The 25,661-nt window shown below is 36.4% G+C and overlaps 1 protein-coding gene across 1 annotated transcript in view; it reads left to right on the forward strand.

Moving 5' to 3' along the window:
- The window catches only part of P5CS (Delta[1]-pyrroline-5-carboxylate synthase), a 184,416-nt gene that overhangs the window by 156,363 nt on the left and 2,392 nt on the right, over window positions 1-25,661 (forward strand). Inside the window, exons 6-9 of the mRNA XM_089087899.1 lie at window positions 15,407-15,622; window positions 17,162-17,324; window positions 17,919-18,128; window positions 20,448-20,599. Coding sequence (XP_088944025.1) covers window positions 15,407-15,622; window positions 17,162-17,324; window positions 17,919-18,128; window positions 20,448-20,599 — 741 coding nt within the window. The remainder of the gene's footprint in view (window positions 1-15,406; window positions 15,623-17,161; window positions 17,325-17,918; window positions 18,129-20,447; window positions 20,600-25,661) is intronic.

A 25,661-nucleotide genomic window follows, 5' to 3' on the forward strand; every position in this document is an offset into this window, starting at 1 on the left:
TCCTTATGCAGTAGGTAGGAAATCTTAGGAAAAGAAATCTACATTCGATCTAACACTTCTCTTCCTGGTGCTTCTTCTACTGTTTACAGTCCGTGTCGGCGTTTTCCTTATTTTTTTTGACAGGGGTGATGTCTTTCGTTTCCGACCTGAGTAGAAACTGATGAGTGATGCATTGTTTCTCTACCTTTTTTTAAACCTTTTCCATTTTGTTTTAATCTCTCGCCAAGGGTTCGCGAACTGGACCAAAGATTTTCCGTAGCACTTTTTTTTAAATCCTTGCCAGAGTCCCAATCGTATAGTGTAGAGGATGCAAAATCTGTTGCAGCCGGTACAAGATATTTTCTAGCCAGAGGTAGTGAAGAGTGAAACAGCTTAGCAAACCAGCTGCCAAGACTGTAGCCATACATTGACGAGCGACCTTTGTAATTGTCCATTCCATTGCCCTGTTGTCTTGGGCCAAGAGTATTCACATAGCAGTCAATATCAGGACAAATGAATACCACTTTTCTATTATACATCTTGTTGTTATTGAACGATGGGTCGAAAAGTGCATGTAATCATAGCCAAACCTTTTGAAATTGCCAGGGGATCACCTAATTCATTTCTTAGTGTTAACTGACAGAGTTCCAAATAGGAAGTATTTACGGGGATATACTGTAGATGCTTTGTGTTGTTGTGGTGAATATGTTCTTGATTGGTTTTTCGTTCAAGAACTAGTAGGAGGGAAACATTTGAATTACCGACCCGAGATGTTTCCACAAATGAAGCGTAGAGAAATATACAAGTGTGCGTGGAGAAGGCAGGTGGGTAGTCAGCAAAAATGAAATTAGTGTTTCCGGCACTTTTACCGTTGATTATATTGAGCTTAAAGCCAAGAACGTCCTTTAGATTATCATTGAGAATAACCTTTTCATTGGCAATAGGTGAACTAATGTAGATCTTACCCTCCTCCTTTGAATAGTTGAAATGAAAAGCTCTTTTTTTACGAGCGGAAATTCTTTTATTAATAGAACGACATAAATCATTCATACATGTGAGTTCCTCATAGGGTAATTCAATATATGGATAATCCATCCAATTGATCTTTTGAATTTGTTCTTGATCACTTGAGGATGGTGGTGGCAGCCAATCATAGGGTCTAATTTTTATTTCATATTTACGATCTTTTCTCATTCGTAGGTATTTTTGAGAATACAGTCGGCAAGGGCCACTTCATACTTTCCGTCGAATTTGATGGTGGGGGAGAGTTTCGTCCAAAAATCCCTTGTTCTATTCAAGTCATTGTAAAGAGGATCAGAAACATTGGACATGAAAGACACATTGAAATCAGTGGGCCTTGTTAATGACTTCAGCACTGACCCAAGAATCAAAATCAGAGTTATATCCTAGCCAGCGAACAAGCGACTGTCTCTTGCCCCTATGAGTAAGCCTCTTTAATATCTTTTCAACTGGATGAATTTCGCTAGTGTTTCTAACTTGTTGCAATTCATATTCATAAGAACCGCCGAGAATTTCATCATCTTTGGTGTCTCGCAGTCGATATGTCGTGGGCTCGGTGTACAGGTTTTGGAACACTTTAAAAAGTTCAGTGCTCCATAATATTCAAAAATATTGGTGGTTCTATTAATTCGAACAATATCACCAACATTTAATGTCTTCTTCACATTTTTTTTCTTGTTCACCATTGGAATATTGCTTTAGAAAATCATCAAATGTATTTTCACTGTAATGAACTTCCCAAGGGCTTGAGTTGGGCAATAATCGATGTAGTCGATCGTTATATATCCGCATGATTTCATCTAAATCATGAATAAAAGCAGATGTATTTTTCAGTGTACAATATCTTGAAATTAATAGACGAATCGTTCTTATCAATCGTTCAGCCAATGCAGCCTTTATCGGGCTGTGACCATGATAAAGTGTTGTATTACATTTCAATAGAATGTTTTGCACATGGGGATTAACAAATTCGCTACCACGATCCGATTGAATTTTTCTATAGCAATCCTGTTCAAGAAAACTTTCAAAGGCCTGAGCAACTTCAACACCTCTCTTTGACCGCAGTGGAATGGCATAGGCATAGCGACGAAAGACACTGATTGCCACCAGAATATATTTGTAGGGTGCATTGTGACGCTTTTGAATTGCATCTAAAGTTAAAAGATCCGTTTGCATTATATGCAGAGGGAAGAATACTTTAGTTTGTTGATATTGTTTGCCACGAAGCCTGCGATTCCGATGCAGTGTGTAACTCGATTCATTATGTAGATACTCTTTTGCTTTTTTTTAATCTACTGCCAGCGACAACTTTAGAAAGGGTTTTGGGGGAACTTAAACTTCCCGCTTCACCAATATTTTCATAGACATGTTTCAGAACTTCAACCATTTCGAACGCAAACACGTAGTGTAATGTCCACTCCCCTTTTGCACACTGGAGGATGAATCAATCCGTGTTCGCTTTTGACTAGCAGTCACAGGTATTACAAAATCATTGCTGTTGTTGTTGCTGATGCTATTATTTTCCAAGATTGAATCTTCTTCTTTTTCAAATGCTGTTGGCGTTGGCGTTTTTGGAGGACTATAGTCTCTTAGTTTCTTAAGAATTTGCGTATTGCCAATAAGACTTTTGGGAAAGTTTGATACACTTAGAAAGGTGTATAGATTATTGTCAAATGATAAAAGTCCTTTACGATTCGTCACCGTATCACAAATTAAATCAACTAGATTATAACTCTGTCCCTGAATTATAATTCGTTTCCCTGTGCTGTCGACTTGAACTTGATGATCAGTTTCCAACATGAGATAAGATAATACTCTTTTACTCTGTTCTCGATAGGTCAGTGGAAATAGGTTTCTAATTTTCGATACAATTGAATTCAATTCCTTCTCCTTTGATTGCACTGCTGCTGCAGTATCTTAAGGATATGATCCCTGTTTAGAGGGATCGATGGTGGCGACGATAACAGCGGCGGGTCTCTCAAGATAGAGTCTATGTTTGTCCACACGTCGCAACGTATCTTGAAGTAAAAGCAGTTTTTGTCATCGGCAATATTCTCATCATTACTGAATTTGCTTAGATTGTCTTCAAAATGTTCGACGGGCGAGAAGACAAGTTCAAATGGTGTCAATTTATATGGTTTAGCCATTCTCTAGAGAAAACGGTTTACAAGTCCTGCAATTATTGGCAGTAAAAGTGTTAAAAAGCTACCGCCCGCTTGAAGGAGACGTTTTCTTTAAAAAATTTTTCCCTCGTTTTTGCAAAACAAGGCGCGTACAGTGGAACAATGTTGCTTTGTCTGTTGTCTAACACCTTCTGGCAGTTGAACATTGCCCTCGGTCAAATTTAAACAAAGTTCAGATATTAGATTAATGAAATCATTGTCAACACCATATTTGAGTATGGCCATCCTGAGTGGAGGTTTTGAAGTGCCTAAAACGGAAAATAAATGCCGTTGTTCGTGTAGTTTCTTCAGTGTCATAATGGTAACTAATAGCCTTTTCTACTGTTCACTGGAAGATATACGGTAATTTCATTGTCAAAAATGTCGGTGACTACACGTAGATCCTCGGGTGTGCTCTGATTAAGATCTAGCAAAATGTAGCCGTAGGGCTTATTTGTCACCTGAGTGTACGCTGACAGCAGAAATTTAGGGGCGCCAGGGTATATTTGCTTATTGAGAGTTATTAGGGAGCTAGAATCACGAACAACTCGATAGATACAATAGATGGTGCAATTCAAAGCAAGGGTTCACATACATTTGCTCTGATGAAACAGATTGTGTAGAACTAGGGTTATGGAAATCTGTTCATGATGAGAGCGAACGGTGAACAGCTGTAGCATTTCCTGTGAGAACTGTTCAATGGATTCAGCCAAATCATCAATAATCAGCCACGAGTTTGGTTCTATACTATTGAAAACATCAAGTCCTCGTATGAATTGTATTGGTATGGGTGTGGCAATAGCTTTTATTTGATCATAGGACTCCTGCCAAATATTATAGCAATAATAAGTTTTCTTTGGTTTTTCCAAAAACATTCTATTACAATTTTGAATTATTTTAGCTAAAAGTGTTGTTTTCCCCGACATTGATGGACCACACAGAAACGATCTGAAGGGTGTTTTAAATTGATGCATGTTGCTGCTGCTGCTGTTGACAACAGTCGGACTACAACTAACTGTAAATAATACGCGTCCAGTGAATAAGTAGTAGTAGTAGTAGTAATAATTTTCCCATAGATCTATCTAGTACGTTAACAAGAACAACAAAAATAATATTTAATGGTCATTTATTTGACATGAAAACTCTATTTGTTCAACATGAACTACATAAGAATGACACTTGTTCAACAAGAACAACAAAATCAATATTTCATTCATTTATTCAACATGAAAACTCTATTTGTTCAACATGAACAACGATAAAAAAAAACACTTTATGTACAACATTTATTATAAAAAAAACACTTTTGTTCAACAAGAACAACAACAACAACAACACTTATTGTCTTAAAAAAACACTTTTTGTCCAGCATCACTTTATGTACATTAGCACACACACTATTTGTACAACACATGAAAAAAAAACACTTGGAACACTTGGAACATGAACTTTAAAAAATAGCACAGTTGAACATTATGAATTTATACCCTCCACCCTCCGGGGAGCCGCGGGGCCGGCCACGGGCGGGACCCCCCCCCCCTGGGGGGCCGAAGGCTGGCTACGGGCGGGACCTCCCACCCCCCCCGGGGATTGAAACAGTACAATAGTCGTCGTCATCACTGCTGTAGGTGAGGTTGGGTCAGTGGTTGGTTTAAGGTGGTTAGGTTGGGTTAGTTAATTTATGAAAGGTTAGTGGTTAGTGGTTAGGGTTAGGTTAGGTTAGTGGTTAGGTTAGTTAATTTATGAAAGGTTAGTGGTTAGTGGTTAGTGGTTAGGTTAGGGTTAGTGGTTAGGTTAATTTATCCAGACCAAGTTGATTGCGATAGTCTATGCATTCAACACGGTCTGAAATAAGGTAGTGGCCATGTGGCAGTACACTTACACCATTCTCGAGCACTTAGACTTTGTCAGACATACATGACATTGCATTATTTTCCACTCTTACAGTATAATTTTTATACTGTAAAGAGCGAATTGCAAGCACTTGTGCTCTCGGCACTAGGCTACTTTTTACACAGTCTATGTACACGCTCATGTTGAAATTGCTCTTTCCCAAACGTGTAGGCACCCCTTTACACGCCTGCTTTACATCCCTGTTATGTGTTTCTACGCAATAAACTTTAGGACCCGGGAACACCCCCCTGGATATTAAATCACTCCCCGTCTCTGATTTTAACATTAGTAGTTGGTTGGGGGCTTGACGTTTCACCAACTCGGGGTAGAGGGACGGATTCCGGTTGGTGAAATCCATCCGCGAGCTAATGTGTTCCCCATTTTCTAAATCTCCCAAAAAATCCACGGTTTTTACCTTTAACAGCATATAATCTTTATCCCAATAGTAAACTTTAACGTCCCCCGCCCGTGGCCATTGCACATGGCACACTTTTTAAAAAAAACGACAAAATGAACTATTCGGAAATTTCAAGTACTGAACTACCACCTGCTATATTCTTGTTCAGTATCACATTTCTATTTTTCCTGTGTAGAAGAACCATGCCAGCCTCTCTGCTAATGAACTTTGTAAAATTGGGGTCTGCAATAATCCGTGCATACTCTTGAGGGTCAGTCACGACGTCGCAGCGAGATCTGTTGCGTACGCTTTCACACATTTTGCCAAACGCTGAATTTAGAATGAGTTTGTACATTTCCTTCTCTACTTTGCTGTTTGCCCGAGAGCGTTTATCAACAAAAGTGCCGATAAACGTCTTTAAGTAGGGTTTCTGACTGAATTGCAGGACCCTATGTATTTTGGTGATCTTGAAACCATTGTTCACCATCCAGTGCAAAAGCACATGGTGAACAACTATATTCTCCTTAGGGTCCAAATCTGCAATCAGTTTTTGCTTAGAGGGGGTCCAGTGCATCCCCATATCCTCGACCAATGATTGATTGTAGGGGCTCAGTGAGTCCCTGCTCACTGGTCGATTGATACAGGGAAAAACAAAATCTCTGACTGAATCACGAAGCGCCAGTGGAATGTGCCCGTTAATTTCAAAGAACCATCCTTGTGGCCCATTGTCCTCGACGGTGGTAATGACGGGGAACTCACAACGATTCTCAAGCCATTGATAGTTCCCACACGGCAAAGAGTAGTGAGACATTGCCGAGGGGTACAATGAGTTCATGTCCAAGAACACTGCATTTGACTTTGCATCGGTGTTGCTGTTTTGTCCGTTTGGATCGGTTGTCAAGACGCGATCCTTATGAAAAACATACCTACCCCTCATTGATCTTTCTGCAAAAAGGTGTTGATCCACGTCGGTGATTAAACCTATTTCCTCCCTACTAATTTTTAAAATCAAGTCCATCACCAAATGCGGCGTGGAAAAATAATAACCTATATCTATTCCGAACTCTCAATAGATTTGGTCTGTGTTCTTGCAGACTATGTCTAACAGAGTTAAAACGTCACTGGCCAAGTAGAGTCTACAATAATCCCACCCATTTTTACGATTCCCCTTAGTACACACCTTCTTGGCAAACTCATATTCCTAGGCTTTGCATTCACTGTGGGTGAGTGAATGATAGAAAGCTTCAATTGGAGGTAGTTTCACCTCGCTTAAGCGAGCGCTAGCACAGTAATAATCGTATGCGTATACACATTTACAGGTCAATAGGTCATACATTTCACTGTCTGGAAAGTGCTGTTTAAGCAAAGGAAAACTATCAAAATTGTCGCTTTTCTGCACTTGAATCAATTGACTCAATGCCTTGGGAAAAAAACTAAAGGAATCTAAAAACCTGATTTTATTTCAGCACGTATGCCCATTATTTACTACCTGCCATTTCAGCTCGATAAGCACCAACTTCTCGGCCGATTTGGGAATGATGTTATAGGTAAATGAATTATTTACCCATGGACTATATACTCCCCCTCCCTCCCTGTGCATACGTGTCAGTGCCGGTAAAATAAATTTTAAATCGTAATTTGAATTGTGAATAAAAACTGGGATAAAAAACTGCTGGCTAACGTTTGTGTTACACGATTGATGCGCTACCCCTCTAAAATTACTACCTCCCGAGGATATTTCCTGCCACAAGTGATTGTGGTCTCTGAATTTCCCCTTCCCCCTCTCTTTTCCCTCTAGTCCCTTTCCCCTTATCCCCCTCTTCAAACTGCCCCTTACAAACCCAGCATATTTTTTTATTTTTAATCGCGAGTCGATCCTCTGCAGACAGCACCACAGGGTAATGCGTGTTTTTCACACGAGAAATAGCGCTATTAGCTGTGCCAATTAATTTAGTCAGTGCCTTGATCATTCACTCTCCCTCATCCAGTGTTTCTACTATTTCTAACAACTGCATAGTGTTAGAACTGTCTCTTTGCGCGTGAGCGTAGGACACTGCAATAGCTTGATGTTCTTTGATTCAGTTTAGAAATCGAGGTTCGTTCACTTCCACCAGCTTCGCTTCACAATCCGACGAGATTTTATTGCCCTGGAGGAGAGTGCTTTGGAACTTTTTAAAACGTAAAATGGCCCTATCCCCTGAAACCGTTTCCACTGACTGGTAGCCATGCCGTCTACAATGCTTCATATGATCCCGTGGTTTTATATCGCCACGGAATCGAGACAGGCATGTCGGACAGTAGAAACGTACCCCTATTGTCTTACCCTCCCCCAGAACTCTACTGATTTCTGTGATTGGGTTGAAATGGCCAATTGAATTGGTTAGGTCACTAGATGATAGTGTGTACAACAGCCAAACCCAGTGTTTGACCAATTCAATCGAGGGACCCCTTACTGGGAACACCATTCCTTTCTTTTTTGAACAAACCCCATCTTCAAATTCAGTTTCATACTGAACCACAGTAACGCCGATATTTAAATGGGCATTGGCCAGTTCAAAAATATCAATAGCCCTGAGCGTTACTGGGTATTTCCCCTCTAAACAAGTGAAATCTACAATGGGAAAATTGGACCCCTCCTTCCCATGTACAGCCCATTGATCTAAATTCGTCTTCTTTGCGTCGTCTGCTAGAGGCTGAAATGCTGACTTGAGGAAAGCGTACTTGAAACATTTTTGACCTGTTTCAAAACAGATTCGTTGGACACCACGACAACCTACTAAATCAGGATTATATTTTAAAACTGAACCTGCCCCCCTCTTAAAATAAAATCTTTCTTAAATTTACAGATATTATCGCTTAAATTTTCAACATAAAGAACTACTGACCCGCTCCCATTTACGCTATAATTCTCGAGATGCGTAATAATATGACCTATCCACTCGGAAAAAACACCCTCAAAATTCTCTAAATTTGGATAGATCACTTGCATCTCGGTGTGTACATAATGATGGTAAACCTCACTTTTTCCCTCATTTAAATAAAATACATTTAAAACAATAGAAACCTTATTTGAATCCCTCCCCCCTCCCCACAACTGAATTTGGTTCTATAGCAGTGCACGAATTCTATCTATATAGTCATGAACAATTTCTACAGGGTCAAACACAAAATTACCACACAAAAGCGAATTAAATGGGTCACCAAAGGTTGCAGCGTAGACAACTATTGTATTTAAAATTTAGTTTGATAGTTGAAATTCGGGAAATATCGTAAATTGGTTATTACCCCCCTCCCCCACCTCCCCCTCTTGTATATTATTATTATAAACACCCCCAGACCCCACCCCCTCTTGTATATTATTATCATCACCCCCTCCCACCCCCATCTCCTCTTGTATATTATTATCACCACCCCCTCCCCCACATTGTTCAATAATAAGGCTATGGGAAGGCACTTCATTCGATTGAAGCGTAAGTATGTTATCAGGGGCTAGAGGAGGGTCCCCTGTTAATTCCCAGGTAAAATCTTCTAAAATTTGTAGTGTGTTTGGACTCAAGTCTTCCAAATCCTGTCCAACTGTGCTATTATCAACATTTAAAAAAAATCACTTAAAAAGTCATCAATGTTATCAGGAATAAATTCAAGTGAATTAACGCTGACCTGCTGAGATATTTTATTGTTGTTGTTATAAGGCCCCATAGGCGTGTCCTCTCCTTCTCCAACTAACGAGCAGGGGGGAGATGGCGGGTATGGAACTAGAACAACCTATAAATGAAAAATAGCTTATTTTCAAAGTGTCTGAATCACCCCTACTGTTTTTATAAAATTTGATTATTATTATTTAAAAAAAACGTGCTGCTTAGCAGTAGCATTTACTTCTCTACTCTATATATACATATTCTGAAAGCTCCAACTTTCAACAATCTAAAGGATGATATAGAAGGTTTTGATTTTGTTCAAACAACCCCCCCCCCCAATTTCCAATTTCAACTTTTTAATGCCCCCCTCCGACCCGTCCCCAGCCCGCCCCAGCGGGCCCCGCGGTGCTTCCCGCGGCGCTGCCCAGCCGCCACAGCGGCCGCCCTCTCCCCTGTATATGAAAATTGACCTGATTTAAAAAGAGGGGAGCAAATTTTTCTTTTAATATCTTTGACAGGCTTTGACTGACTGACTGATTGACTGACTGATGAAATGAATTGATTGTTGGAAGACCGAATCCTTAAAACTATAATATTCAATGGTAAAAATAGCATTCTGCTTTGACTTAAAAGAATCTAGTCAATCTATAATCAGTAATTGACAACACTAGAAATTAACGAAAAATATTATTATGAGATAGCAAAGAGATAGCAAAGTTTATGTCTACAGTGGGCCAGAGAAAATAGGAAAGATTAGAAAAGAAGAGTGGCTTTCTTTGAAAAGCAAAAAAAAATACAATATATTTAGATATCTCTGAGGGAGGGGGAAGCAGAGAAATTTAAAACAATGGTTGGGCAGGGGGGGGTTAATATTTTAATATCTCTGAGACACACACACACTTTTACAGCGCGATGAAAAATGGGTTTGTTGTTGTTTTCGCATATTTCTATAAGTTAGGTAAAAAAAAATTCTCACATTTTTACATCCCGGCTGAAGTTGAGTGCCTGAAGGCCCAGGCAACGCATGCTGGAGGGCAACCTCCTAACCCTGTGTAGTTGGTGCAGCGATGTCACGGGCTTGAGGGGTTGGAGCACTGGGGCTTGCCATCATGTGTGCAGCAGTCCAATCTCTTTTTAACTTTCAGACAGCGACATCAGGCTGAGCGACAGCTCGATGGTCAGGGGCTTGCGTTGAGGATATACCTTGCGCAGGCAGCGTTGGTCTTGAATAGCCGAACTGGGGGTTGGATGGGCCAGTGTATTTTATAATTGATGGTCTTAAAGGAGTAGCCTCATTCTCCCTTGCCCTCTTAGGTGGAGGAGGGGCAATACATTCTTCATTATTGTCCTTGAACGAAGAGAAAAAAGTTAGTATTGAAATAATTTTCCCCTTTTTCACAAAAAAAATTAGTACCCCCAAGAAACCTAACCTAGTCATAATTTTGTCTAGAAAGCATTTATCTCAAAGAAGCCCCACTTCCCCCTTTTCAGCAAAGCAAAAGATTAAATTTGCGACAGTCAGTAAGCCAATCCTATGCTTACCATTTAGAGAAAAGATTAAATACACAACTTGTGAGAAACAAAAACCCGAAAAGCATAGAAATTCTATTTTTACCATTTAGAAAATAAATTAAAAAAACTATTATTATTCCTTAGGGCCAGCAGCAGCTTCAAATCTAAGCCAATGATTTAAAATAGCCAACCTGATAAATATGCGGATAAATAAAAGCTAACCAAACACTAAACTTGTCAGGGTTATATATATATAGGAATGACTACATTAGTTTTCATGTCAAAGGGTGTACATGTCTGTACAATGAATCCATCCCCTTGTGGTTAACGGGGGGGGGGAACAGTTTATTTTCACCTTGCAGCGAAGCTGCTAGAAGCGAGGCACAACCCCTTCCCCCCTATCCCCCATATAAACACTGAGTACTCAAAATGAAAAACAATACTATATGAAACTATTTATCATCTGTCACCAGCTCCCCTTGCAATTACATAAGATATACCCTATCGCTAATTTGACTGGAAAAAAAAGTGTCTTTCTGTGAAACCTACAAAAAGCTTAATCCCCTGGTTTCGTAGATACCGGATGACTGTTGACAGGATGCGATAATTAACTCTATTTAAATCTTTGCGGAACTGATAAAAGATAGGGTGACGGTTTAAATGGAATCAGCATATTAATAGCTGACAGAAGTCAGTTGTCACTTTAGATAGAAATAGAGAAATTAAGAATTTATCGAAAAAAGAGAATTATTTCCTATGAAAGAATTAAATTCGTTAACGGGGGGGGGGGGTTACATGGTTAAAAAGAGCATATTTTATAGTCTTCTAACGACTATAAAGATAGCATAGTGGAGTTTGTATTAGAGGGGGAGGGGGGATTTACCTGAATTTACTGGAGGGACTACTATGTAAAATGATTTTATTTGAAAATAAAGAATAAAAATGTACTAAACAGAACTCACATTGTTAATCATTTTTGATGAAGTTTCCTTGTCAATAATTTCAGGTGCTCTATCCATTGTGTCTTGGAACTTTCTGAATGTTTAATCACAACGCATGTCCGTTATATGTGAAATCTCATGGACGAATTGCGATGTAATGGGGGAAACCATATGTAACCAGCCCTCTGATTGAATTAGAAGGAGGATGTAACTGACTCTCTAAATGGTTTAGAAGGAGGAATGTACTTCCTGTTTCCCATTCCTGGATTATAACATTCTCCCTAGCGTACACCTGGACGAACAACAACAACAAATCAATTGACCTTGGAAATTTAGTTCCCCTAGTCGAGTCCTGAGTCAATACATTTCCCCTAGCAATTATGTAAATCACCTTCAGTGTCTTTACACTTGGCCAAACAACAACAAAAACAAAAAATAAATCGACCTTGACATCATCCATTAGACATTAATAAACCATGAATAAATGGAGTCCCGTTCGGAGTTAGACTCAATTATAGATGGCAGCACGGTGTTCGTTCAGTATTCTATGCCCATATATGGTGCCTTGTCACGAGTTATAGATCAATACATTCCCCCCCCCCACCGTTAATGCGCATGTGCAAACTTCACTCCGGAGTCAATACACTTGAAAACAACAAATAAATCGACCTTGAAAAAAGGGGTCATTGACTCGTTCGTGGATCGATAATCCTTGAATAAATTATTACCTGTTGGCGTTAGACCAAATTGTAGATGGCAGCACATGTGTTCTCGTGGAAGTCGATAGGTCATTCCTACTATCCTTGACCTTATAGGAAATTTTTCTTTGCAAATTTTATTCGTAAAAAAGGGGCAACTAGAATCAAGGCAGCATTTAAATTTTCTTAGAAAAGTATCAGTTGTCATATCTGTATCCTCCAAGTTTTTCAAAAGCCTCCATTTTGATAGGTTCAAAAACAAATGAACGTGTTTGCGAGTTAAGCGGACTAAAAGATAAGTAATTTCTACATAGTTGAGGTAAAAACTTCGTAAAAATTAAGTCATGCCTAGGAAATTATGAACGTCGGAAACGTCCTTAGGTGATGTCATAGCCCTAATCGCTTCAATTTTTGATTCCTTGGGAGATATCCCTTGGGGTGAGACTTTGAATCCTAACAGATTAACTGAATTAGCGAAGAAACAGCATTTTGATAAATTGAGTTTAAGGTTGAATTCACATATCCTTTCAAAAACAATTCGTAAATATCTCAAATGATCTTCAATTTTTTCGCATTCTGTATGTACTGTTAAGTAATTTATTTCGTCATTTGTTTTACTAGGGACATCCCGGAAAACTATTCCCAAGAATTCCAAAAATTGTCTAGGACTGCTTTTAGCCCCCATTGGTGCTTTCTAAAATCGGTATGATATACCTTTAACATTGAAAGAAAATAACGAACGACTTTCTTCGGATAAATTGCATGCATAAGAAGAGTGTTTGGTATCTAATGTAGATAAATATTTTTCCGTGCCATATCAGTTATAACTTCTTCAATTCTGCGGATTTCCCATTGTCTATCTTTGGTACCTTTATTGACTTCCCTAAGATCAATTAAAAACCTACTGTTTTCCTCGTTCCAAAGATGTTTTGGTAAGATTTTGCCATCTTTATTAGGTTTGCCGATGACAAAAACTTAGAACTTCTTTCTTTTTTTATAAGAGAATTAATTAAAGACCACGTTTTACGAGGAGAATTCTCCAAAGACTTATTATAATACCTTTGTTTTGACAATCGTATCAGTGTGGTTAATCTATTTTTGAAAATTTGAAATTTTTTTTAATATTATGATCACTTGGATTCATTAACTGTTTTTTGATTAAATGATTTTTTTTCCTTATGAATTCCAGAAGTTATCCTTGACCTTATAGGAAATTTTTCTTTGCAAATTTTATTCGTAAAAAAGGGGCAACTAGAATCAAGGCAGTATTTAAATTTTCTTAGAAAAGTATCAGTTGCCATATCTGTATCCTCCGTGGATATAACATCCTGTCAACCCAGCAGACCCAGCAGTAGTGTTATTTTATTCATTAACCATATTTGACGTTCCTTACTTACCTGCGGTATTTTATTAGTAAAAGCCAAATCTGAAATCAGCAGAAAATGATCCGATATATCAGTTAAAACAGTAAAATTTGCTCGAATTGATAAAGATGTAAAAATATTATCAATGTGAGAAGCATTACTAGGTGAAATTCTTGTAGGTATCCGGCAAGTAGGGAGCAGAGAAGGAAGCAATAGAAGACAGAGAAGAGGAAAGCAAGAAGACAATAAATTGACACAAGATTCATTTAAAGCTTCTAAAAGGTCAATGTTAAAATCTCCCGAAAAAAAAACTTTCGCGAAATGCACAACGTTTGAATCTTAAGGTAGCAAAAACAACTGAACCAGCGAGAACTCGAAAATAATGATGAAAAACAAGAAACTGCTTGAAAATAAATAAAAACAAGAAAAAGAAATGTAACATAATCTTTGTAATATAAATGCGGATACAGAAAAAGTTCATTCCTTCATCAAACTTTGCTTGAGTGACAGCCATAATGAATGCTATAATCCGCACGTGGAATTCTACACTTACATCAAATTACGCGATGTGAAAGTCCACAACAATATTAAATTTAATCCTTTTAATTTGAAAAAGTAATCCGATTATAGGAGTTCATTCTTCAATAGCTAGTAAAAATTTCTAATATTTTTATAGCTAGTAAAGTATCAAATTCCTTACGTTCTGGAACCACATATTAACCCATAAATATAGAATTGCCTCTATTTATCGTACCATGCTAACTTCTTTCTATTTTTGCTTTCATAAATATTTCTTTTAATCAGCAAAAAAAATGAGATATTTGTGCTAAAAATTATGACTGAAATTAGTCGTATTTCACACAACACTAGCGCTGCTTGTGTAACATTTATCTATGCATCAGCATGTTTTACGAAATGTCTGCTGAGAACAGAATAAAGGGAATTTCAACAAAATGTGTATACTTTTCTTACAATTTAGAAGTTTCGTGTTCACGTATAAGTGGTACCAACTCATTCTCATTTTCTATTGTTGTCAGTTTTATTATGGAGCACTACGAGGCCGAGCTTTGCTTGTGAAGGGAATTATAGACATAAAACGATATTCAGTATAACCACCCTCCAGAAATGTATACCCCAACCCATACCCTGATTTACACAAGAAAACCTTTTGTGTAGTTTTTATAGAATTCGTTTTTTAAACAAATAAACAAAGGTAATTTTCAAACTCTAGGAGTCAATTTCCAGTTGGGATCCCTGGCAATTTCTAATTAGTTTAAGGTTTCTGTCCCAATGATACCAAGAATTGTTCAGATTTTCTGGATATTCTTTGTCAAACAATGCCCAAGGAATAGGCTAATAATTCTAACTTGTAATACTTTGACCTATCCTGTATCTTTACCTAGACAGCGCTATTGCGCTGCCTATGATTTTTGTTTCGGCTTTATATGGCCCGCTGTAATCAATGTTGTTGGTCATTACTCATCAAGGAAAAAAAAAGACGAGAAAAACTACGAATGAGGTTGAGTAGCCCCAAAACAAGATTAAAAGAAAGAAATGTGGTAAATGCAACTAGTTACACCAATCAGAATTTTTACACTTTTAATTCTTAACAATATTTCAGATAGGTGGAATTGCATTCCACCTATCTAAAGCCAGCTAAATTGCATTTAGCTGGCGTCAATAAGACATGGTGGATTCGTCCTCTTTACTTTTTGTAGTTTACTTATAGAATTTACCAGTTTTTCATTTTTTCCATTGATTTCCGTTGATTCAGAAATGAAATATGTGACTGGATTTTTTAGGTAATAAGCATCAAAGATAATGATTCATTAGCAGCACGCTTGGCTGTTGAAATTCAAAGTGAGCTTTTGATTCTGATGTCTGATGTTGATGGAATCTATACGTGTCCTCCAAGTCAAGAAGGTGCCAAGCTGATCTCTGTTTATACTCCAGGGAAGACTGCTTCAATACAGTACGGTCAAAAATCCCGAGTGGGTCTTGGTGGAATGGACTCGAAGGTGAACTAACTTCTAACATGCTCCTTTTGTCTTTTGTATTGACACTCTTGACTAAGATTATCAGCAGTTAACAAGTTGTAAAAAAATATGACGCCATTTCATTTCCAAGCATAGTCAAGCTATATCTCGTACTATTGATAGGAGGAAAAAAACGCATTTTGAATGCTAATTTAAAAACCGTGATCAAATAAAAATAAACATGTTTTCTTACAAATAAGCCATGAAAAATATTATTGAAATGCTACTGTTCTACTCTAAGTTTACAACTATATTATAAGATATATTGACATCTTAATTTAGAGCTTTATGACCATATCAAAAGAGGAAGACTTGCCTTTGACTTTACTTAAAGTAATATTACGATCAACAGATAAAGAGAATAGAAAAAAGGGCTGCAAATATTTCTTTTTCTGTCTGTTGTGAAATCGTTTGAAAAGATTACAATAAGATTTTTTGGCGTTACTATTTAACACCGAATTTTATTTTAGTAGGTTTTTGCTATAAGATAAGAACGGTCCAACCACAGTAGGTTTGATAGAATCTTTTCGACGCATTGAAAAGCTATTTAGAAAGTACCATACTGTTTAAGTAAATGAAAAATATCCTTAAAAACTTCTCCTCTTAGATATTGCTCGAATTACAAATCCATTCATAATATCAACGCAAGCAGCAAAGCAAAACAGAAAAATACGTAATCAACGGAAAAATTGGATAAGACAATGGTGGGGGATTCGCAATGTTTGAAATAGTGATAGTGATAGTGATAGTGATATATTTAATTAACAAAAAGTTTAACTAACAAATAGTTTAATTAACAAATAGTTTATAAAACTTACATTTAAGTTACTTTTCTTAAAAACAGGAAAAGATCTGAAGCAAAGAGGACGGGAATAGACACAAAAAGTTCAGTGAAGCTCGGCCAGAACACATCTTTTACACATTCTTCGGTTTGCAACGAGCTTTGCTGAATAATATTGATTAAATGTTCAAAATCTTACATTTTACCGATACATTGAGCTTACATTTGAATAATAATGTTACGAAATTGTGCTTTAGATATCCAACAAACCTTGAGGACTAACTAAGTTTGCAAAACTTGAAACGTATTTTTAGACTATAGAGTTTGGCTAACTAGTGTAAGACGAGAAGTAAATAAACCAAACGACACATTTTATATTGTTTCAACAACGACTTCGATTTTAGCAGGAAATAAATCTATCTAAAATCTTTTATTTTTACGATGCTGGAATATGACATCTCAATTTGAGATTTACAAGACGCTACTTTGAAAAACATGACTAGTGATACAACTTGGCAGCTTAGGTTATTCTCCTTGTGACCAACGTACAAGACTTAACGTATGAACGCAGCTTTACAAGCTTTATATTATTTATGAGGAAAATTTTTTCAAAACTGCACCGTTCGAAGCTCATTTTTAGTCAAAAAAGATTTCACGCATCTGCCTCTAAGTTTTAAGGCCTGGGCATGACCATTTTTAAAATGATATCTCTCTTAATACTTATAAAATGAATGTTTTAGGTACGTGCTGCATGTTGGGCTCTAGACAATGGTATTTCTGTTGTCATTTGTAATGGAACAGCAGACTCTGCAGTACGTAATATTGTGCAAGGAAAAAGCCTAGGAACGTTTTTTACAGAATGGAGCAATAACGGATTGACGCCTGAAGCTATGGCACAAAAAGGTTTGCATCATTTTTATATATGATTTCGAGTGATGTTAAAGCCTTTAGCTGGTGCCCAAATCATCTTTTTTTTTATTCTAGAACAGGTTCAAGGGAAGGGTTAAAATGAGAAAAGGCCAGTTTTCAAAGATTACCAGTTTTCTCAGGCGTAAGGGCTTATCATAAACACACAAAGTACGACAGAAAGCAAATTGATCGGTTTTTTTTATGTAATTTGAATCTATTACTTTTCTTTAGATTATGACTGAATTATCATCTTAATTCTGTGTTACTTAATATTTTGAAACTAGTCATTTTGTGTACATTACAGTTCAAATTTTTGGATGGACCATATATCCCATTTTGAACAAATAGTTGCATTTTCAACTTTCATAACGCAAGCTTGCTGTCTATTTCAAGGTTGTTAGTTGTTTTGTTGGGTTTTAAAGAAAGTCTCATTGACAACACTCAACAATATAGTCAATCTTTTTAGGGTTTAAGTTTAGGTGAAGCGGTAAGCAAGCGGTAAGCAAGGTGAATTATGTGTTGTAAGAAATGTGTTTCTAAACATGCATATTATTATGACACATTATAGGCATTGTCTTTTAATTCCAGCTCGTCAAGGTGGAAGAATTTTGTTCATGTTGAGTGGAGAAGAGCGTTCGGAAATTGTTAGATCACTTGCCGATAATTTAATATCGAAAGCCGATTTTATTCTTGAAGCAAATCGAGCAGATTTAAGTCTTGCTAAGAGGACTAAATTGGCTGGACCATTGTCATCTAGACTTGCATTAACACCAGATAAACTTAAAAGTCTATCTAACGGTAAGACAATCATATTATTTTTTTTCATGCTAATCAATTTGATCAAGTCCGTGTAACTCTATCAGAAGTTTGGGACACTATAGGTCTACTTTAAAGATCAGCCTTTTTAACTTTTATCGTTAACATTTAGTTAATCAGAGCTATAATGCTCAATTGATTAGTGTAAACTACACTATTAGTGTAAAATTTGATGAATTTTTTCATACCAAAATACTCATAACTTACAAAAAAACAAGTCTTTGATAAATATACATCAAATCTGTTCGCTTTTAAAAACATCTCACTCACAAATTTCCTTTCTTAGCACTTATATACCAATGATCAAGGAAAACTTGATTTCTGAGAAGCATGTTTGGCAGTTCTGAGAATGGATTTTACAAACACTGTAAAGGCAAATCTTTTAACTTTTTCCTTTGTTGTCAATTTTTTGGTCAATTTTAAATTAATTAACTAAAAAACATCTTCAAAATTTAAGACAAGTAAAATAGCTATATTAGAACCTAAAACGAGCAGAAATAAAATAGTATAATAATTCTAATTTAAAACGCACAGAAATAACTATGAATGAATAAATGAAACCCGAAACGAACAGAAATTAAAATAAATATTATATCAAACATAAATAAAACAGAAGCTGATGCATATAGTTACACAAGTTTTAAAACAAACAGAAACTAAATGAATAATCACGTCAAAATTAAAATGAACAAGAATTACAATTGATAAGAGCAGGGGTACTACCTTCATTAAGGCCAGATTTGCCCTTAACTGGGAATACTTGAATGTCAGGAAAAATAATTTTAATTTTTAGCAACATCAACAATAAAATAACATCGCTAGGCGTATCAAGTTTTAAAATAAAAACTTACCAAAATAAGAGCCGAGTTAGCCTCTTTAGAAATTCACGATAGGCTTAAGCGTCATTTGAACTTTACTTAAAATGATGTGTGTGCTGAACGATGGGGAACATTTTTTTTCAAAACGTCAACAATAAGAAAAAAGTAAACCACGATGATAACTAGGATTATGACAAAAATTAGTATTTGCTAGAATTATCACATTTGTCGCTTCCAGGTTTATTTTACTATTTAAAAAAATGAACATTGGCAGTTTTGAAGCAATCTCAATATTTTGTTGAAACAATATTTTGTATTGGAAAATAATTAACTGATCAATTTTCCAAACATTTGAAAGGAGGATGATTTTGTGTTATACCGCCAACACTCAAGAAGTGAAGTTAGGTTAATCCTACTGAAAAATTCCAAAACATGATGAAAATATAATACTTTAGAAAAAAATTTGGGCTATATATTTGTACATTAGAGGGGTGGGACTAAAATAACTCCCTCCTAATGTGCAAATATATAGCCCAAATTATATAATTCAAATTTATTCTGTCACCCGCTACTTGTTTTCCACTGAGCGTAAGCTAATTGTTTCTTAATACAGACAGAAAAAACCGGTTTGTTCTCGAGTTTTAAACAGCGTAAACTTGACTTTTGACGGTATAATACATAAGTACAGAAAGAAATATGTTTAAAATGAGAACTTAGGCTATAGATAAAAATTTAATGTATATAAGACCAATGAAACTGGATTGACTGTTTAAAATAATGCACATTGATATTGGAAACCCCCATAAATATTGGTTTTTCAATTTTATAATGATAAAAGAGGAATTCTCAAACAAAATATGTGATTCATATAAAGTGTAAAAGACGCTCCGGCCTTTAGAAGGGCTGGAGCCCTAGTGTCACTTGTGGTAATTGCTGTTCGTTTTCAATTCGATTTCTCTATTCATTTTAATATCAGATTGTTTTAGAATTCACCATCCATCCATAGCAGTATCTGTTAACATTATGCATGACTTGACTATTCATTTTAACTTGTGATTATTTTGGGTTTCTCTTTGTCATTCAGAGTAGTTTATGTTCGTTTTAAATTTGAAGCGTCAGGGATATTGAAAATGTTTAAACGTTTAATATGGATGGGATAGCCATATATTCTGAAATCTAAGTCAGCTATAAGAAGTAGAGTGTCGAATATTTCAGTTTAAAAGTAATTCTCACTATATATTTTTTTTATCTCATTTTTAGACTTGTTGTAAAATATACCTAAGGTTGAATCCTTTTAATTCTTCCGTAAGGGGGCTAGCAAGGGAAAGAAAGAAAGTATCATAGGGAGAAATATTAAAAAGGTTTATAGCAGAATCTAATGTAAGACATAGGGTCTGACAAAGAGATTCCAAACCTGGCATAAACCCTGGCCCCTATAGGCCGAGGAATAACACTTAATTTACTGAACATTGATCATTTCTAGGAATAAAACAAATTTCTGAGACCTGTAAAAGCATCGTTTGCCGTCCTGTGCGACACACTCTTTTGGCTAGTGGACTTGACCTGACTCAGATTACAGTTCCTATTGGTGTTTTGATGGTCGTCTTTGAATCACGTCCGGATTGTCTTCCGCAGGTACGGTATCGACACTATTCATGAAAAAAGTTAACTTCCCAGGTTTATGCTGTGGAACAAAGAACTTGCATCCATAGAGAGGAGATAAAGAATCAAATCTATTGAAATCATAGAATCAAATTAAAAACCAAAAAGAGGTAAAAATAAAAAAACCTGGTGGGAACTTCTTTTGCTACGTAAGATATTTATGGTCCAATTAACAAGGAAATGAGGTCAACAGCCGATTTCGTATTATGTCAGGAGTTAAGAGCATGAATGTATCTATTGATTCTGATGGGGCACCTCTGCTGTCATCTATAACCAGTCTAACTGTACAAGATCACATCTCTTTCTAGACCAATCAGAGATGTTTATAAGTGTATTGATTACAGACGGGAATCCATATTTCTAGGAAATTTAGAATGTATCATGAGGGGAATCAAGAAACTAAAAGGCTTCATTTTCTTTAGGCTTAGCGATAAATTCAGGATTTATTATTTTGAAGCCTTTATAGTGTAACTAGAACATCCTAAATAATTTCAGAGGAACCTTCGGTAATTACTTGACTTTTAAAAAATTATTTGGGCGAAACAAATTAATCGTCATCTTAGGGAATATTTGGGCGAATTTTAAAGGATTCTTTAAATGTGGTAGACTTGAGAAGGATGTGAATTCGCGGGTTGAGTTGGGAGATCCTTCCACACAAATAGAATAATTTGGTTTCACAAGTCGATTAACCTAGCTTCACTTATAGGCTGCGGTTGGTATAAAAGGGGATTATTGAGCGAGACAGATTAAAGACGTTTTAGGGATCATTTGGACAGGAAAAGGTTAGATTTTCTAGGTTGTGGTCACTATAATACACAAGTTATAATACACAAGAAAAAGAACAGTTTTTTGCTCAAACAGTTTGTTGGAATTAAATGTTAGTAAAGAGCATTCCGTATGACCGTAACCACCAACAACCTCAACCCCAAAAGGTTCACTGTCCCCAACCTCCAAGGCCCCCTCTCCTCCAACGTTTTGGGTCCCCTCCCCCCATTTTTTTATACTTTGTTTTTTTTTATTTATTTTTTTTAACATAGAATTTTTTTCAACTTTTTTTTACATCTATTATAATTACATGAAACATACTTAAAACATAAAAATTCACAATTAATATTTTCCAACCTAGCAAAGGAAGCAGGAAACAACAGACATTCACACAAGTAAAATCATGAACCAGCTTAAGTAAAAATAACAAATCATAAGTTTCCAACAACACACACAAGACATGAGAAGAAACCTAGCAAAGAAAGAAAGAAACAACAGACTTTCACACAAGTAGAATCATGAACCAGAGTAGAAGGGCCTTATTGACTCCGACGCGACACCCCTGCTGCCACCTATAACTTTTTTGCACCCCAAATATAGGCATAGAGTCCCTAGAGAGAACACGTGGTTAATGGGGTCAATGACCTCTTTCTCCATGGTCTCTTTCTCCAGGTGTGTTTTTGGCACGCTCTCAGCGAATGTTATGATCCAGAAATAGTATTTGTTGTTGTTTCCGAGGCAAATGTCAAGGTCAATGTTGTTGTTGTTGTGAATCAATAATTCCCCTTAGAAACAACAAATTAATTCCCCTTTCTTGACAGATCAATCAACCAATGACATCATCTGTCAGACTTTAAAAATTTTCACCTAGAAACGATTCTCCAGGAATAGATCAAAGTCATTAATGTCTTTGCCTCGGAAACAACTCTTTTGGTCTAACTCCAAAGGATATTAATATCCAAACGCCATGGAAACAATTCTCCATGAAGCATCTTAGCGATGAAATGTTTTAGCGCGGGAATCAGGTTTCTTATTAATTTGAAATGCATTAGCGCAGAGATGACAAAAACAAAAGGAACACGCTGAATTACGTTTAGGGATTATTTGGGCGAAACTGTTTTAGACAGGTTATGGAATTATTTGGGCGAAACAGTTAGAGACATTTTAAAAGATGATTTTTGAAGAGATTTTGGAAGAGGATTTGAGAGTGAAACTCTGTAGTCGTTATAATACACAAGTTTCATTTGAACAGTGTTGTGAGGTCCTCTACCCCAACCCCAAAGGGTTCCGATCCCCCTACCCCAACCCCGAAGGAAGCCTCCGGTCCTCAAAGGTCCCCCGGGCTCCCAAAGGACCATCCGGCCCTCAAGGGTCCCCCAGACCCCCAACGGACCCCCCGGCCCCCAAAGGGCCCCTCCCCCTTGGCCCCAAAGGGCCCCTCCCCTCCCTCTTCCTCCCTATCCTCCCCCTCCTCACCTCCCCCTCCCCTCCCTCCTCCTCCCCTCCCCTCCCCTCCTCCCCTCCCCTCCTCCTCCTCCCCCTCCTCCTCTCCCCTCCTCCTCCTCCCTCCTCCTCCCCTCCCCTCCCCCCCTTCCCTCCCCCATTTTTTATACTTTTTTTGTGCATTGAGACACAGAACGACCCCCTCCCCCCGGCCCCTCCCCCCTCCAAAGGTCTGATTTTTCAAAGTTCATTTTGAATTTCCTTCGTTGAAATGCAAGAGTTGGAATGTTTCAGTAGTGTTTGGGTGTGGTTTACCTTGTCACAGTTACATTTTCTTGATTTTTCAAAGTTCATTTTGAATTTCATTCGTTGAAATGCAAGAGTTGGAATGTTTCAGTAGTGTTTGGTTGTGGTTTACCTTGTCACAGTTACATTTTCTTGATTTTTCAAAGTTCATTTTGAATTTCCTTCGTTGAAATGCAAGAGTTGGAATGTTTCAGTAGCGTTTGGTTGTGGTTTACCTTGTCACAGTTACATTCTCTTAATTTTTCAAAGTTCATTTTGAATTTCTTTCATTGAAATGCAAGAGTTGGAATATTTCAGTAGTATTTGATTGTTGTTTACCTTGTCATTGTTACATTCTCATGATTTTTTCAAAGTTAGTTTTGAATTTATTTCGTTGAAATGCATGAGTTGAAATATTTCAGTAGTGTTTGGTTTACGTTGTCAGTGTTACATTTTCTTGATTTTTAATAGTTCATTTTGAATTTCTTTTGTTGAAAGGCAAGAGTTGGAATATTTCAGTTGTGTGTTGTTGTTGTTTACCTTGTCACAGTTACATTTTCTTGATTTTTCAAAGTTCATTTTGAATTTCTTTTGTTGAAATGCAAGAGTTGGAATATTTCAGTAGTGTTTGGTTGTGGTTTACCTTGTCACAGCTACATTTTCTTAAATTTTCAAAGTTCATTTTGAATTTTTTCCTTGAAATGCAAGAGTTGGAATATTTCAGTAGTGTTTCGTTGTGGTTTACCTTGTCACAGTTACATTTTCTTGATTTTTCAAAGTTCATTTTGAATTTCTTTGTTGAAATGCAAGAGTTGGAATATTTCAGTAGTGTTTGGTTGGGGTTTACCTTGTCACTGTTACATTTTCTTGATTTTTCAAAGTTCATTTGAATTTCTTTTGTTGAAAGGCAAGAGTTGGAATATTTCAGTAGTGTGTTGTTGTAGTTTACCTTGTCACAGTTACATTTTCTTGATTTTTCATAGTTCATTTTGAATTTCTTTGTTGAAATGCAAGAGTTGGAATATTTCAGTAGTGTTTGGTTGTGGTTTACCTTGTCACAGCTAAATTTTCTTGATTTTTCAAAGTTCATTTTGAATTTCTTTCGTTGAAATGCAAGAGTTGGAATATTTTAGTAGTGTTTGGTTTACCTTGTCACTGTCACATTTTCTTGATTTTTCAAAGTTCATTTTGAATTTCTTTCAATTAAATGCAAGAGTTGGATTATTTCAATAGTGTTTGGTTTTGATTTACCTTGTCACTGTTACATTTTATTGATTTTTCAAAGTTCATTTTGAATTTCTTTCATTGAAATGCAAGAGTTGGAATATTTTAGTAGTGTTTGGTTTACCTTGTCACTGTTACATTTTCTTGATTTTTCAAAGTTCATTTTGAATTTCTTTTGTTGTAATTCAAGAGTTTGAATATTTCAGTTGTGTGTTGTTGTAGTTTACCTTGTCACAGTTACATTTTCTTGATTTTTCAAAGTTCATTTTGAATTTCTTTTGTTGAAATGCAAGAGTTGGAATATTTCAGTAGTGTTTGGTTGTGGTTTACCTTGTCACAGTTACATTTTCTTAAATTTTCAAAGTTCATTTTTAATTTTTTCCTTGAAATGCAAGAGTTGGAATATTTCAGTAGTGTTTCGTTGTGGTTTACCTTGTCACAGTTACATTTTCTTGATTTTTCAAAGTTCATTTTGAATTTCTTTGTTGAAATGCAAGAGTTGGAATATTTCAGTAGTGTTTGGTTGTGGTTTACCTTGTCACTGTTACATTTTCTTGATTTTTCAAAGTTCATTTGAATTTCTTTTGTTGAAAGGCAAGAGTTGGAATATTTCAGTAGTGTGTTGTTGTAGTTTACCTTGTCACAGTTACATTTTCTTGATTTTTCAAAGTTCATTTTGAATTTATTTGTTGAAATGCAAGAGTTGGAATATTTCAGTAGTGTTTGGTTCTGGTTTACCTTGTCACAGCTAAATTTTCTTGATTTTTCAAAGTTCATTTTGAATTTCTGTCGTTGAAATGCAAGAGTTGGAATATTTTAGTAGTGTTTGGTTTACCTTGTCACTGTCACATTTTCTTGATTTTTCAAAGTTCATTTTGAATTTCTTTCTTTGCAATGCACGATTTTGAATATTTCAGTAGTGTTGGGGTTTACATTGTCACTGTTACATTTTCTTGATTTTTCAAAGTTCATTTTGAATTTCTTTCGTTGAAATGCACGAGTTTGACTATTTCAGTAGTGTTTGGTTTACCTTGTCACTGTCACATTTTCTTGATTTTTCTAAGTTCAATTTGAATTTCTTTGTTGAAATGCAAGAGTTGGAATATTTCAGTAGTGTTTGGTTGTCGTTTACCTTGTCACAGCTACATTTTCTTGATTTTTCAAAGTTCATTTTGAATTTCTTTCGTTGAAATGCAAGAGTTGGAATATTTTAGTAGTGTTTGGTTTACCTTGTCACAGTTACATTTTCTTGATTTTTCAAAGTTCATTTTGAATTTCTTTTGTTGAAAGGCAAGAGTTGGAATATTTCAGTAGTGTG

Source organism: Artemia sp. Qi Xiang Cuo, chromosome 4, assembly GCF_049724085.1.
Source record: "Artemia sp. Qi Xiang Cuo chromosome 4, ASM4972408v1, whole genome shotgun sequence".
Classification (NCBI taxonomy): domain Eukaryota; kingdom Metazoa; phylum Arthropoda; class Branchiopoda; order Anostraca; family Artemiidae; genus Artemia; species Artemia sp. Qi Xiang Cuo.